Source organism: Labrus bergylta, chromosome 10 (genome assembly GCF_963930695.1).
Source record: "Labrus bergylta chromosome 10, fLabBer1.1, whole genome shotgun sequence".
NCBI lineage: Eukaryota > Metazoa > Chordata > Actinopteri > Labriformes > Labridae > Labrus > Labrus bergylta.
Genome location: NC_089204.1, coordinates 28,356,527 through 28,372,298, shown reverse-complemented (window position 1 = coordinate 28,372,298; position 15,772 = coordinate 28,356,527). Strand labels below are relative to the sequence as shown.

General features: G+C 42.5%; 2 protein-coding genes across 4 annotated transcripts in view; both read right to left on the bottom strand.

Annotated features, from left to right (window-relative positions):
• The window catches only part of itga9 (integrin, alpha 9), a 71,528-nt gene extending 69,216 nt beyond the window's left edge, over positions 1 to 2,312 (bottom strand). The window contains exons 1-2 of the mRNA XM_065959688.1: positions 1,803 to 2,312; positions 1,408 to 1,535 (exon numbers count right to left, since the gene is read on the bottom strand). Of these exons, the coding sequence (XP_065815760.1) occupies positions 1,408 to 1,535; positions 1,803 to 1,990 (316 nt within the window). The 5' untranslated portion in view covers positions 1,991 to 2,312. The remainder of the gene's footprint in view (positions 1 to 1,407; positions 1,536 to 1,802) is intronic.
• Positions 2,313 to 4,988: 2,676 nt separating this feature from the next.
• The window catches only part of golga4 (golgin A4), a 30,395-nt gene continuing 19,611 nt past the window's right edge, over positions 4,989 to 15,772 (bottom strand). For all 3 annotated transcript variants that reach the window (XM_065959438.1, XM_065959439.1, XM_020654550.3), the window contains 9 exons: positions 15,445 to 15,566; positions 14,791 to 14,921; positions 14,480 to 14,566; positions 11,440 to 11,460; positions 11,209 to 11,277; positions 10,736 to 10,811; positions 7,155 to 7,246; positions 5,850 to 5,936; positions 4,989 to 5,755 (listed from right to left, as the gene is read on the bottom strand). In XM_065959438.1, the coding sequence (XP_065815510.1) occupies positions 5,738 to 5,755; positions 5,850 to 5,936; positions 7,155 to 7,246; positions 10,736 to 10,811; positions 11,209 to 11,277; positions 11,440 to 11,460; positions 14,480 to 14,566; positions 14,791 to 14,921; positions 15,445 to 15,566 (703 nt within the window). In that variant the 3' untranslated portion in view covers positions 4,989 to 5,737. The remainder of the gene's footprint in view (positions 5,756 to 5,849; positions 5,937 to 7,154; positions 7,247 to 10,735; positions 10,812 to 11,208; positions 11,278 to 11,439; positions 11,461 to 14,479; positions 14,567 to 14,790; positions 14,922 to 15,444; positions 15,567 to 15,772) is intronic.

Below are 15,772 nucleotides of genomic sequence, written 5' to 3'. Positions count from 1 at the left end.
CAAAAGTTCTGTCTGTCTTAAAAGCTCAGCCACCCTGCATGCTGTTCCCCGGGGTTAAGGGGCATTAAATGTGATCGTTTTAAACTCTAAATGTTGCACAATTTACTTTCATATCTGCAAATTGTCATTTGGTATGATTCTGTTTAGCAACAACTGTAGTCTGAGGATGATGATATGCCAGCACACTTACTCAAATGCCACACGTTTTTATTACATCACAATCACAAAAAGAAGAATGATCATCTGCAGAAGACGTCTGGTCTAAATGTTGTGACTGTGATTGAATAAAAACTTTTTGTGGACTTTGAGTAAGTGTGCAGGTATATCTTCTTCCTCACATGATTCAAATATAACCCATATAATTCAATATTCAACTTACTGATGTGTATGTATTACTGCTTTGTAATGCAGTTAACATAAGCGTCTCTGAGTCAGTTTGTGAAGATCATTAATCTGAAAGCTGATCAGGAACTTTATCAAGATAAAGTCAACTTAAATATTCAACATTAAGACAATTAAGCCAATAAAAGGACAAAGAACTATGCAAGGGAAAAAGCCACAATCTCAATAATTTCTCTCTTAGTTTTCTCCCCACTTCTCTGATGGTCGTCCTCATTCTCCCTGAAGACGATTGATTCAGCACAATGGCATGTAGCTGTGAGTGTGTGTGTGTGTGTGTGTCAGTGTGTGTGTCAGTGTGTGTGTGTGTCAGTGTGTGTGTGTGTGTGTGTGTTAGTGTGTGTGTGTGTCAGTGTGTGTCAGTGTGTGTGTGTGTGTGTGTGTGTGTGTCAGTGTGTGTTGTAGGTTCATGCTCCTCACCGAGCACCAGGCAGGCGGGACACGCTCACTCTGATCATACATGTTTATTTTCTGGTGACACATTGACTGAGCGCTGGGTTAATATTAAAGCCATGCGTGCACCCCGGCTTTCTCCTGACCACGAGAGCAGAGCCGGAGGGGGGGGTTCAGTTCAGGGGGGGGTTGAAGCTCAACCTTTTGGCTCACATGCTTGGAAAATATTAGCAAGAGCATAAATCATATTTATCATAATATTTATGGACCTCTGCACACAGAACCCTCTTTTTTCTTTTACATGTCTCCCCCTTCAGCAGGTTGAGAACCGGGAGAACAACTCAGCACTGTTAAGAGAGGTATAAGGCTGCATTATTCTCATAAAACAAAACAGATGCTTGGGGGGAGTTTATGCAGAGAGTGGACAAGGAAAAGCTGCAGGAAAGCCCAGTGTGTGCATGAGTGTGTGTAGTGAACTTTTCTGTTATAGATGAGTGTTTATTTGTTAGGTCTGTGTTTTGGATGCATGAGTTGCCCCGAGGCTGCTGCACTCATGTATATGTCATTATGTGCGTTTTGTATTTCTGCTGCAGGCAGTGAGTGGCTGTGACTGACCTCTTCCCAGGTCCATCTCTGTGCAGCGGCGCTCTGGGTTGCTGTGAATCCGACACTTATACACAGCTCCAGGAGAGTGCACAGAGCTACTGTAGGTAGAGTTTGCCCTCGGAGCTCCTACTATAAGCCTGCCGACATGAGGAGAGGGGAAAAGGATGGGACACAGAGAGGGGGATTTCACCCACAAATCATCCAACAGAATTAAGAGGAAAAGGCTACAGAAGAAACAGATATGCCTTTTCATGAGGAAAATCCTCACTTCGTATTTAGTAGTTATGGATGCAGCCTGCGGGAGAAACTTTGACATTTCAAAAGAACAAACTCATTGCATCACACAGCACTTACACACACACACAAAAAAAGCAGTTCCAGGAACATGACAAGATTGGACTCACCAGCGTGTGTTGTCATGATAATGCTCCAGCACAGAGTAGCCAAAAAAACTAGAATCTGGTCCGCGGAAGACTAAAGGATGTTCTAAGTCTATATTGTAAGAATAAGCAAGCGAAAAAGAAATAAAGATGTAAAAAACATGATGCACTCCCATTTTAAGTCTCCGGATAGGATCCATCCCTTTGCGCATCGTGCGTAAAAACGCAGTAAAAAGTGTCCAAAAAAAGCAGATAAAACAATAAGGAGGGAACTTTCAGCTCTTCAAACTGTTACAGAAACTCCGTCTTCACTTGTTTTCTCCTGGTGTCGCGCAGGGTGTGTGTTGTGATGGCATGAGGAGAGGCTCCGAAGAGGAAAAGTTAACGGTCCGGTAAATAACGGTGCGTCAGCTTCTCTCCATTCTGTGTCAATCTGAGAAAGTTGTTGCTCGCGGGAGCCCCAGTCGCGGTGATAAATGCGGTCAGATGTGCGAAGCTTGCGAGAGGCAGTCTGGGTAAGACCGGGAGAGGTGGGCGTTTCCTTCAAAATAAAAGCAGCACTCTTGGTAAAAACTTAAGTCGACGGTCCAAACTCCTACAAGCGAGGGCTGAAATGTGAAAGATGAAACCGGAACCTGCGTGATCCTCTCTGGCGCGGTGACGTTTTGACGCGGTCATGGAGAGACGCGAGTGGTTTTGAGGCGCAAAGAATCACATTACACCACCCGTGGGCTTTGGGGGGCTCCATTCAACCTAAACCGAGAAGTGAGGGCTCAGTGCTGCCACCTATCGTTTCCCCCACGAACACTTACCAAAACTAACATCTGCATTTTCCCATTTTAACACATCTTATTTGTCCTTTCCATTGATGTACTTGTGACAGTTTGGGGTCAAAGTGTAAAACAGCCTGTTCCAGCTGTTACACTGAGACACATGTTTGTGAATGTGCTCATCATAAAAACATTTTCTTTGCTTCTGTCCCCTTGAAGCTAAAGTCTCCCAATTAAAACCAGGGTCGCTATTTTCTTGTTTAATTTTGGATACTTCAGGATTAAATAAGAATTTAAAATAAATGATTTAAGAGAAAATTAAACGAGAGACGGAAAAAAAACAAGCATTACACTGCAAAAATTCAAATCTAAGCAAGTGTATTTGTCTAAGTCCTGGTCTATTTTTGTATTATTTATCATTCTGTATTAATCCTGAGGAGGAAAGTAGTCTGGTTTACACTTCTGGTTATAGAGATACATGCTTTGTTCTCACACACACAGGACCTGCGGGCAAACACTTTGTAAGCCTGTTTTGAAAAGTGCTTATAAATAAAGTTTATTATTATTATTATTATTATTAATAGTATTAACCTCTTAGATGCATGGGTGAGTAGAAAATGACCCACTGAGGTTGTTTTTTGCGATATTTGTATATTTTTCCAGTTACTATCTGATATTAAAAGGTGAGAAATGTAGAATAATTCAAACATGAAATCTTCTGGTGTGGATCAAAATATAACACTGACTACAAGACCTGCATGTTGTTTTTCTAAAGATTTATTTCAGGGCTTTTTGTGTCTTTATTTAGAGACATGACAGTGAATTAAGTTAGAAATCAGGGACAGAGAGAGTGAGGAATGACCTGCAGGAAAGGAGCCACAGGTTGGATTCAAACCGGGCTGCCAGCTAGGAGGACTTAAGCCTCTGTTCATGGGGCACACGCTCTAACCACTAGGCTACCAGCGCCCCAGCACATGCATATTGTTAATCTAAATGACAGAAATTGCATTTGAATTCATTGATTCTTGACCTTTATCCTATGAGGCAACAGCGAGAAGGTTCCTGGTTTAAATCCCCGTCTGACAGGAGCCTCTCTCTGTGGAGTCTGCATGTTCTCCCGGGCGTTATCCAGCAGATGATGCATGGATAGATGGACATTTACATACTTAAATATTCAGATAGAAAACATACAAACAAAGTTACTCACAAATGAACTTTTTAATTCAATGTTGTTCTACTTTTAGTGGGAAACAAGAATCTTTACAGCTTCTAAATGTTTCCAATGGAGAATTTAAGCAACCTGCAAACCATGTGTGTTTTATATATTATATTTGTGTGTTTTCTTAACACACACTAGGATTGTAACTGTCAACTTTTTGTACATGTCAACATATTTGACTAATCTGAAGCTTGATCCAAAGTCGAAGTTGAAGATGTTTCACAAGTCTTATCCAGCTCGGATTTCACCACGACCCCGATGACTGAGAACCTACACGGACACATTAGACCAATAAGAACCCTTCCTACTCTCAGGTTTGTAAATGTCTGACACTAAGGTCAGACTCAGGTTACTCCTGGATATCAGCTCCCAATACCAACAGGATGGTTACGACACAGATGAGATGTCTGCATTCCTCTGGTGTGTTCAAACAGCTCGTTATCAAAGATTATCGCCCGTTAGACCTCTGACATCGACTGGAAGCAGGTAGAGAGATGATGTGACCTCACAGGCAGGACGGGGAGTGATAACGAGGACAAGTGTTGGAGTCTGGTCAGACTCTGGATTCTAAATCAAGACCGATCAAGACCACCACTGATCTGTTATTTTCATGTCATTACTAAGATTAGAAGGAAAACGCCTCAGACTAAAAGAACAAATAACTTCAATTTGTAGATTTTTACCCCTCGGTTACAGCCGCAACCTTCCCGGTGTTACGGTCTCAGTGAGTGACACGCCCCCTAAACACAGGATGATGATTTTTGAGTGATATTTATGGTCTCGGTCTCGGAGCACTCTGGTCTCGGGTATGTCTTGGTCTTGTCTCGATCTCGTCCTGCCTTGGTCTCAGTCTTGATCCACAAATGTCTTGTTCTTGTCTCGGTCTCGGAGCACTCTGGTCTTGGGTATGTCTTGGTCTTGTCTCAGTCTCAACTCGGTCTCAATCCCTCGGTCTCGTTCTCTGAGCAATTTGGCCATGGGTATGTCCTGGTCTTGGTCTCACCCTTCCTTGGTCTTAGTCTTGACTCTGTCTCGATCCCTAAATGTCTTGGTCTTGTCTCGATCTCGCCCTGCCTTGTTCTTGGTCTTGACTCGGGTTGATCCCTAAATGTCTTGGGTCTTGTCTCGATCTCTGAGCACTCTGGTCTTGGGTATGTCTCGGTCTTGGTTCGGGCGGTCCTGACTACAACACCAGTGAGGAGAAAAGAGCGACACACAGCGTTCTGTAAATAGGATTTAATCTGTTATTCTGAAAACGTAGTCATACAGTATAGTGCCTTATAGTACAGTTTAATCACCAGAATACAATTTACAATTTGTGTATTTCTTTCTGTTTTTTTTTTTTAGTGTTTCTATGTGACCAATATAAAGCATAGAAAAGCTGTGGTACACAGACGAGGTCCCGAGGCCGGTCCGTGTCAACGTGGTGCGAGTGCACAGTTAAAGGGTCGTTTACAGTTTCACACAGGAAGTGATTCAGACGACAACAACAACAACACAAACCTACAAATCAACTGACCTGTCAGCCTCAACAACACGTGATAAGTGAGATCATTTATTGCACAAAGCCAATCCATATCCATGACGACGACGTCTAAAATTAAAAAAAGGAAACGATTTAACTTAATCTAAAACTTATAAATTAACAAACGATTCATGGAAGATTTATGTTTCTGGCATTTTGTCTATGTCCCTCATACCTGTTTAGATAAAGACACACACACACACACACACACACACACACACACACACACACACACACACACACACGCGCGCACACGCGCACACACGCACACACGCACACGCACACACACACACACACACACACACGCACTCCCTCCCGCACACGTGCACGCATAAAATGACAATAAATGCAAAGAGAAGGGCTAAATGAGTCCATGGCAGTCGTCCCCTTCAGCAGCAGTAGCAGCAGCAGCAGCAGATTTTCATCCCAAAAATACCCGAATTATTCAGACACTCAACCACGGCTGTGGAGGGACAAGAAGGAGAACGACTTTAAGAATCACACAGGTGTTATGACGGGCAGGTGTATTAACAGTGAACATGTCATCGGATGCTTACAGATGTTTTTGAGTCTTCTTTCTCCAAAACCTTCTGCGCCTGGTCCGGAGGAAACTTGAGCATGGAGGTGAGCACTTTGGCCATCGTCTGCAGGTGAAGAGAAAACGTTTACTTTGTTGTTTTTTTTAAAGAAGGAAACATGCAGATTTTTACTACATGAAGACTTTGTTTTATTGTGAAAATGTGCTGCAGTGAGCTCGTCTTTAGTCTTTGGGAGTTTGATGCCATATAAGAACATTAAATAAACTTTTAAATAAAACAGGGGAAAAGTAAATAAACATATTAAACACAAAGCTTAAACAATTTAAAGAACTTATTACCACAATCATAAAAGTGACTTCATGCCTTAAACTAAAAGTCTTCTAACCTTTTTTCTATTGCTTTATTTGTTTAGTGTGTAGTTCAGTGTCAAACGATTATTTTCCATGTGTGCTTCATGCACAAACTGTCGACTCTTTTATAAATCCAGATCCAGTTCCCCCCGCTGCCTTTGACACAATAATCCATCCAAGCTACTGAGAAACTCTGCAACAATTAAAACCCAACAAAACCAAAAAAAAAGGGGGAAAAAATCAATTCCAGGCCGGTCTGCCCGAGTGCACGAGTCCCCCCATAAACACAGGAGATAATGACAAACAGGGCTGCTAAGCGCTCAGCTAACACTAAACAGGGCCAGCATGACTTTAAATGGTAAATCTGCGTCATGCACGATGTACGTGCTAGCAGGCAGCCTGGGGGACATGCAGCACGCTGCGGAGGTCTGCAGCGCCGCCATAAAGGCTGACTGTTCGCTGAGGGAGACGGGGGAAAACCCCGCTGACTTTAGGACCATGTCAACAGCACCGCTAATTAGAGAGTTCACTGTTAATCTGAGCGGAGGAGAGCTGGACGCAACATGACTTTTATAAGGTGTTCTAAATGATCCCACGACTTGTGTGGCGGGTGGGTGTCATGGCTACCTGATACAATCACAGGATGGACTCCTAGATTTATTCAAATTAGGTGGTTTGGACGGCTTCACTGTACTGACCACATCCTAATGTATTTATAGAAAACAGCCTGTAGAGGAAAGAATGATTAAGGCTGGGGCCATACTTTCCATGATAAAAAGTGCTTAGCTTGCCACACTGCAGGCTCGTTATTGTTAGTATGTTATTTTGTTATTTTTGGTCAACAGTCCCCCAGAATTGGGGACAGGTATTTTTTGTCTGATGATCACGATAATTGGGCAATTGGAACTAAAACACTCAAACAATGAAGCATAGAAATGATCAGGCGGTTTGTTTAGTGTGAAGAAAGACGTACTTTGGTTTCCCGTCCCATCATGTATTCAAACAGCACCTTCCTCAGGTACTCAACCTCTGTGGCTTCAGAGAGTGCGTCAGTAAATCCAGGATCTGTGAAAAGAGGCAAAAACAGTCTTTAATTTACCTGAGAGCAGGTGGGTCAGTTTATATTGGAGAGCAAAGTAAGACTGTAAAGATAGCCTCCCCCTTGATGTTGACCAAATACTTAAAATCTAAAAGGTCACATATTCTGCAAAATCCTCTCACCGTGTTCCTCTAACTCTAACATGTGTCTCTAGTCCGTCTACAAACCTCCCAGTGATGAGAAAAGTCCATCCTCTCCATCTTTTCCCTGCTCCACTTTTCAGAAAATGTGTGCTCAAACAGGCTGTTTGGAGATTTTCCCTTCATGACATCACAAGGGCAGTAGCCCCTCCCCCAGGTGGGTGACACTCCCACAGCTAGGTGTTTGTTCTGCCCTCCGAGTCTGCCTTCTCACCGTAAACAATAGAACATGGAGCGAGAAAGCACCGAGTACACCCAAGCCCTTCCAGAGAGGGGGCGTGGTCAGACACAGCTCATTTACATATTTAAAGATACAGACACAGAAACAGCCTGTTCTGAGCAGGGCTGAAATAGAGGGGTTTATAGACATGATCAAATACAGGATCAGAGTGGATTTAGAACAAGAAACTTCACACACATGTTTTGGGGAGCTCTGAGACTCATTTAAACTGGTTGAAGAGGAGGAGGATATGTCACCTTTAAAGCAATATCTTTATCAGACATCGAATTGGACCGATATTGAATTAAAAATCGAACTGTTTACTATCTGTGAAGCCTCTCTCTCTCTCTGTTATGACTCAGTGGATCTGTTGTTGTGTTGTATTTGTTTGCACAAACGATAAGCACAGGAAAGAAAGGGGAGGCTCTTCATGAACACATTAAAACCATCGGACTGAGAAAGAACATTTTAATTCAAACAAGCCTTGAGCTATAACACCATTCTCCCTCTTTAAAAAATAAAAATGAGAAACTCTTTCACTGCATGGAAAATGGCTGGTGAGACCTAAACTCCTTCTTCTGTTACTGAAACATCCCGTCAGGTCTTTAATGCGGAACAACACCCACTTACTCCCTGCTTATCTGGAAAAATCATTGAGACACTAAGAGGGACCAGCTGATTGTAGAAAAGGGTGATACAGAGGTGCAAACTACTCTTTGATCTGCTTAGAAAAATAGCCGTTCATCAGTAAATCCTGCAACCTCTGTCCTGCTGACCCCCATGACGCCCCAGCTGAGCTTTAAATCCCACCAGGGCAGGAAGCTACAGACAAGAAACCAAATGTCAAACGCCTTCTGATTAACTTTTTCTTACCTGAAAGCGTGCATGACCTCGATTTAAGGAGGCTGAATATGATTGGAGAGCACTCTCACTCTTATAAAACTACTATAACTTTGGATTTAAACCAGTGGATTGAGAAGTATTTCCAGCAGGGACACGTCAAGACCACAATCTGCAAAAGCCATTAAATCCGAGCATGGCTTCCTCACCGCCCCCTACCCCCCCTTCTGACAGCAGATTCTCTTTATTACACCAGCAGGGAGGAGAGGAGAGGAGAAGGGGGGGGTAACATTCACTCAATCTGCCCCATCACTACACCAATCTCCCTCAGAGGTCTTCAAACAACACGAGACCCCCAACCTGTGACCTGTACAGGTTCAGGACCATCATTTACTATGATGATTTGGGTCCAGGTCAGTCCCATTCTTTAACCGTGAGTTCAGGTCTGTTTGTCATTATGAGTAAATACCTTAGAGGGTCCAAGAAGACCCCTGATTAATACTGATAGCAAGACTAGGATGACAAAGCAAAAACATTCAAAGCATCTTTACCAAAGTGAAAGTAAATAAGTTGAGCGCCAACACCGAGTGAAACCAACAGAAAGGACGCTAAGTGCTAATGTGTGCAACAATACAACATGAACCAGACTGTTAAAGGAGCAATATGTAACTCTGGCCCCTAGTGTTTATAATGGGTACTGCAGTCCAAATTCAAAACATTGGAGAGAACCGTTTTCCCCCCGCCAACTCCTCCCAAGACACGTTGCCATGTGGTGGACTCTGAAGCTTCAGGCTTTTCAGGACGGGTACAATCACTTCTATCTGAACCACTTCTCTTGACCCGCTTCCATCGCTGCAACACCTGTTGACCTGATAACTGCTCTCATATCTGGCAAACCGAGGGGCGTCCAAAACGGCCGTGTGGATGTTTATTACAAAAGGCAATCAAGCTATGTTTAAGAGAAGTAGTGGGCTGAGAGGACAGGTACAACCGGAAAAACAAAGAAAGATTGGGAAACGATACTGTTAGTACGTATTTTCATGAATTCATTCATCTTGATAATTTTGTGGATATATCTTTGAATTGTGTCAACCATCAGAGTAATTCTTCTTTTAGGTTTCTGAAGCTGTAACACATATGTGTAAGAGACCTCATAGCAGCAGAGTTATATTTGGATTGGAGCCAAGTGTCTGTTGTGAGCAGAGAAGGAAATGTGACTCTGAGACTGAAGAAATGTATACGTCTGATATTTACGAGTCAAGGTGATGTCTTCTTTCTGGCCTTTTAGAGATGAACCAAAGCAGCCAGGAATTTGTGGTCTGTACCTTCTAGTAGAATATAATCAACACTGTGAAGATGAAGACTTTGTCAATGTCTGTCAATGATTGTGAGATCTTGGTCAGCATGGGTCAGCGATGGTCTGCACTTTGTCAGCCATGTGTGTTGTGTTTCTGTGTTGTCTGACCATGGCTGAATAAATCTAAGATGATCCACAGTCTGTTTCACGATTTCATCATAGTTCATCTACTATAGAAACAACCCCCACCTAACAGATACTTATGATGAAGTCTTTTTCATATCTCACCCAAAACTTGATCAGGTAGAAAACTCTTTACATACTAAGGGATCAGGGCTTGGACTACATTCTAGGGTCCATTAAGGTTCAGGTCGGTCGATTTCTGACCCATGAAGTCCTCACAGCATGTTCACTTTATGACATTCCTGAGGACACTGCTTTGAGGTAAAGTCTGCACCTAGAGGCTTACCATAACCATGACCACTGTGGTTAAGACATTTAAGCCTCACTCTGACCTTCACCAAACCGTTATTATAACTGCAGTTCTCATCAAGACTAAAACCACACTTGGGGGAGGGGGATCTCCTCGAGAGCATCTTGTAACCAAGTCAAACGCCCACTTGTCATCGCTCGGGATCTGCATCTCTGATCCATGAAGAGATTTTGGGCCTTGCAGATTTCTGGTAGTTTGTCAAAGCACTGAAACTCTACAGAGCAGTGAGGCTCTTGGGACTTTAACTATAAAATTCATATGTCAACACAATATATCCTGATGTGTACTGCATGTAACAGTTAGACAACCTGGATGTGCTATAGGAGTATGTAGAGGAGGTTTTTAAGTGTCCCATGGTATCGTGTTGTGTTAAAGCATTCTGTACGGCATCTTTGCTTTGCTCATCTAAAAAAAAGGAAATAGGCTCTAGAAGCAGAACTAAGTGATTCACAGCGTCAACATTACCTTTGAAAGTACTCCCCAGATGAGTTACAACGGTGCTCCGGTGGAAACATTTAATCTTGTCCTCAAGCGAGCGAATCTAGCGTGGAGAAACAAACAAGCACACACGGATTAATCATTTAAAAAAAGCTACTTAACCCCCTGTGGGTTAATTCTATACATAAGGCTAATTGTTGCAGGGGGGGACATAAGCTCGGCATTTGTGGATCCTCCTCGAGGGATGTTTGTGAGAATGACGATGTGTGTGAGAAAAGCTGTGGGAGGCGTCGTTCTGATTGTTTATAGGGTTAAACCAAACGTAAACAGATGTGCTGTGCGATTAAGTCGATGCAGCAGGAGAGCTTCTGCACTCTCGCTGGAGGCCACACAATCCTGGGAATACGCTGCATGGGATTTTCTTTTTCGCTTGTCCCCCCCCCACCCCACCCCACCCCCCACACACACAGAGCGGCACACACACGCAGCTCGACACTCACTCTCTCCACAAAGCCCTGCTCCTTCAGCCGAGCCTCGCTCAGCAGAGTCGTCTTCTCGGCCAGCTGAGCCTGAGGGGGGACAACGAGGAGGAGGAAATGTTTACGTCAGTGATGAACACAAACAATACATTCTTATCAGAAATCCATGTTTTCTTGTTTAAACTGCTGCGTTACTATGGTTACGTGTTGAATTGATGTGAGCCATAGGAACAGGGGATAAAGCAGACATACCTGAAGTTCTTCTGAGGTCATCTGGGCCCAGATAAAGAAAAGGGAAAAAAGGAAATATACTGTTTGTTATTATAGAATTATTAAACAGGAGCAATATGCAACAGCAGGAAATATAGTAATATATACTCAGTCAGTCTGTTAGGGCATGATATTTATTGACTTAATAATAAATCTGCCGCCCCCTGGTGGCGAAACAAAGTACCAAACGCCATTCGATCTGCAGAGTCTCTTTGCACCTTTAAGAAAAAGCTAAAGACCCAGCGCTTTATGAACACCTACGACCTTCATGATTTGATGATGATGATGGTTTTAAGATGTTTTAGATGCTGATTAGAGCTCTGAAGAACAGCCATCGAAGTTGTGCTTTGCCTCTGATCACTTCCTGTCAGCACCTGTGTGTCCAATCGGACCTAAAGCTGTTTGTTTGCACTTCCTGATGTTGTTTCCTCTTTTCTAGATCCTTGCTTGTGTTGTACTAACTCTCTGATGTACGTTGCTCTGGATAAAAGCGTCTGCAGTTTAGCTTTAAAGGATAACTATACTGACTGGGAATCTTTGGGTGTCTCAGTTTTTTGGGGGGCTTTTAGTGCATTTATTTCAAGACAGGACGGTAGCCTCTGTACATGGGGCGCCACACTAACCACTAGGTCACCGGTGCCCCATGTCTGTCCTGTTGTTGTCCTGAGTTTAGGCCTTGCTTCGTCTGTCACAGTCCTTCGTAAACATCTGTTTTTAATGGTGCTTTATAAAGTTATTATGTGTCATAGGCTAACGATAATTAGAGCTGTACTCATTTTAATGTAGCACAGCAGTGCCCGGTTTATAAGTCTGCTTTTCTACAATAGTTCTACAAGCAGCATTTATTGGTAAACAACAACGAGCAACACAAGAGGGTTAGAGGTTAGGGTGGATTTTAAATATTTAGTGTTTTAACTTGCTGACAGCTCGTCTTTCAGGGAGCACTTTCAGCATGTTCTTGGTCTTTTTAAGGTATTCCTGAATAATAACAACACTTTGTAATCCCATCTGCTTTGTGTTTTAATGACACAATGACATTAAAGGACTGTTTGTTGCGTCTACACAAACAGACTAAACTCGACGTGTACTTCTTAAGAGTGTTGGTCTGCGGTCTCCTTTATGGGGGGTGGAGGGTTGTGTGTGTGTGTGTGTGTGTGTGTGTGTGTGTGTGTGTGTGTGTGTGTGTGTGGAGGGGGGGGCGCTGACCCACTGTCTGAATGAAAAATGGTTCTTGAGGCCCGTTGTGAGGGGAAAGCGTCCTCGAGCTTAAGCCCATACAATTCACCCATAAAGATATTACCTCACTGGGGAAAAATGCAGCAGAGCGAGCAGCGTAACTCTATAAGTTTTGTGTGCATCTGGACACGGTGTGAAGGTAGAAGAATCATCGCAGGGGTCTGACTGCACCTCAACACAGGGCTAGAAATATCTCCCTGGAGAAGTTTGCACATCAGACACGTGAGTGATTCTTGAGGAATAAATCCGAGGCGTAGAATCACCTCGTATGATGATAATTGAGAACAGAGATCGAGGCCGGCTGCTGCCTCACAATCTCCGTTTTCCCCAAAGGAGGACATTCCTGAGCGATTCAAACGAGCTCCGCAAGGATCGGACGCGCTTTGGAGAGTGGCCACACGACCAGAGCGAGAGACCAATCAGAGCAACATATGTCCCTGAGCTCTAATTCGGGAATCCTTCAATTACGAGGGCAAGACAAAAGAAAAGAGATAAGCAACGACTGTCTGCTAACCTGGATGTGAACTTTTTAAATATTAAGATGTCTGAATGAAGGGGGTGTGCGGATACAAAAAAGTGCGTCTGGATTATTAGGCCATCATTCAAAACTCGTAATGTTTCTATCAGACCTGTTCCAGAGGGAGCCAAAAAGAAATGATTTCATTCAGCCATTTTTGAAATGACTTATGATTTAGTTAGAATCACTACATAAATCCAATCTCAAGCTCCAGTCTGGAAATATAATGGACTTCAATAGCTGCAGGTACCAGTTTCTACATCTGTTGAAGCAAAAAAAATGTCTGTGATACATCGAGCAGTTGTGACGCCAATCAGAAATGTTTGGTGACCTGTGGGTCAGAAATGTTTGATGACCTGTTGAAGGTGAACAGTGTGTGGGAGATGTTTGATGACCTGTTCAGAGGTGTCAAGTAACTAAGTGAAAATACTTTGTTACCTTACTTAAGTAGAAATTTTGGGTATCTATACTTTACTGGAGTAATTATTTTTCAGCCGACTTTTTACTTCTACTCCTTACATTTTCACACAATTATCTGTACTTTCTTCTCCTTGCATTTGAACAACAGCCTCGTTACTCCTATTTTAGTTCGGCTTGTTTTCATTCCGGCTTGTTATCGTTCAAAAAAAAAAAAAAACCTATCCAGTTAAATCACGCCATCCGGATAGAGTGAATTTTATTGTGGTTGGATGAGAAGTATAAATATATACCATTCCGACACCCACCCATTTTTCAACATTAACATTTTAATATAACATTATAGTCATTATGGCCTTTAGAAAAAAAAAATTTGGGAGGTGGGGTAGTGCACTATAGGCCCCTGTGGCGCGGCCTAAGCTTTTGTCCTTAATGACATTTTTTTTCTCCCCCTTACATTACTTTTACTTTCATACTTTAAGTAGTTTTGAAACCAGTACTTTTACACTTTTACTGGAGTAAAAAGCTCAAGTTGATACTTCAACTTCTACAGAAGTCTTTTTAAACCCTAGTATCTATACTTATATAGTAATGAATGTGACTACTTTTGACACCTTTGGACCTGTTGAAGGTGTACAGTGGGTCAGAGATGTTTGATGACCTGTTGAAGGTCTACAGTGGGTCAGAGATGTTTGATGACCTGTTGAAGGTGTACAGTGAGTCAGATATGTTTGATGACCTGTTGAAGGTCTACAGTGAGTCAGATATGTTTGATGACCTGTTGAAGGTGTACAGTGAGTCAGAGATGTTTGATGACCTGTTGAAGGTCTACAGTGAGTCAGATGTGTGTACCTCAGTAGTGCCCTGGCACCTTCCTTGCAGCTCCTCCAGTTCTTTCTGGACCTGCCACACTCGGTCTCCCATCTCCTCCTCTCGACTCTGAAACAAACGAGAAACAGAACGGTCGAGTCATTTCCTGTGTTTCATCTCAGCATCATGACTCAAGTATGTCGGTCGAATCCCTCCATCATGTCATTGTCTTATTTCCAGCCCTTAATGATGTTGTAATACAATAAAGGAAAGAAACTTTGTACAAGCCACCAACCGTCCCTAATCTGAGGATCTGAGTTTAGTAAATATATGTTAAAGCTTTGTCAATTTACCTGTAAAACTTGTTCATATTTCTGAACAGTTCTGTGCAAATCATCCTCCTTCTGGGCGATGAGCTTCTTCAGTTGACTCGCTTCTTCACGGTGGATGCTGAGGAGCTCTGCTTCCACACTCTGAGCTTTGGCTGTGTCGAGGAAAAGGGAAAGGGGAACAAAGCCAGCGTTAGCACACAAAAAAAAAAAGAAAACTAAATTAACCAAAGTCATATTCCGAAACCACTCAGACACATCCCATATGTAATGAATCAGGATTTAACCACAGAGGAAACAAGGAAACACTTCGGACGCACTGTTTCCAAATGTAATGATCCCTTCATTTTGTTCCACCCTGTGTTAAAAAAACGCATCATGTTTCCATGTAGTAATCCCACCCTACTGTTGTACATTAACATGGTTAATCATGTGACTTTGATTTTCTATTTGATGGAAGTTGTTGGGAAGCTTAAAACACAAGCAGGCGACAAGATTTCAACACAACAAAAGACGATTATTTTAATCCCTTACAGTATCCTACTGTAATATACACAAAACAAAAACTCTAATTTTAGCCCGTGTAGAAATTAGAGGAACACACCCGGTGAGCTTTGAGTTGTTGCAGTGCATCACTACAAATTTCCGACAAGTTGAATGTGTTGAATGAAGACTCACCGATAGTCTCCTTCACTCCTGTGTCAAGCTCCTTCTCCTTCAAGGCCATTTGGGTGTTAAACTCCCTCATTAACTGCTTGAGAGCAGAATTGTGCTTCATTTCCACGTCTTCCAACTCCAGTCTGAAATTACAGATTAGTAAAGGGAATATTTATAGATTAGCCTGAACACCAACAATGTGTTTATTATTTTCAGAAATGTATTGCATATCATTGCAATTTATTATTTTTGGCTTAAAGGTTACATATTATCCGTCTTTTCAACAAGTTTCTACTGTATTTGATCATGCCTATAAACCCCTCTATTTCAGCCCTGCTCAGAACAGGCT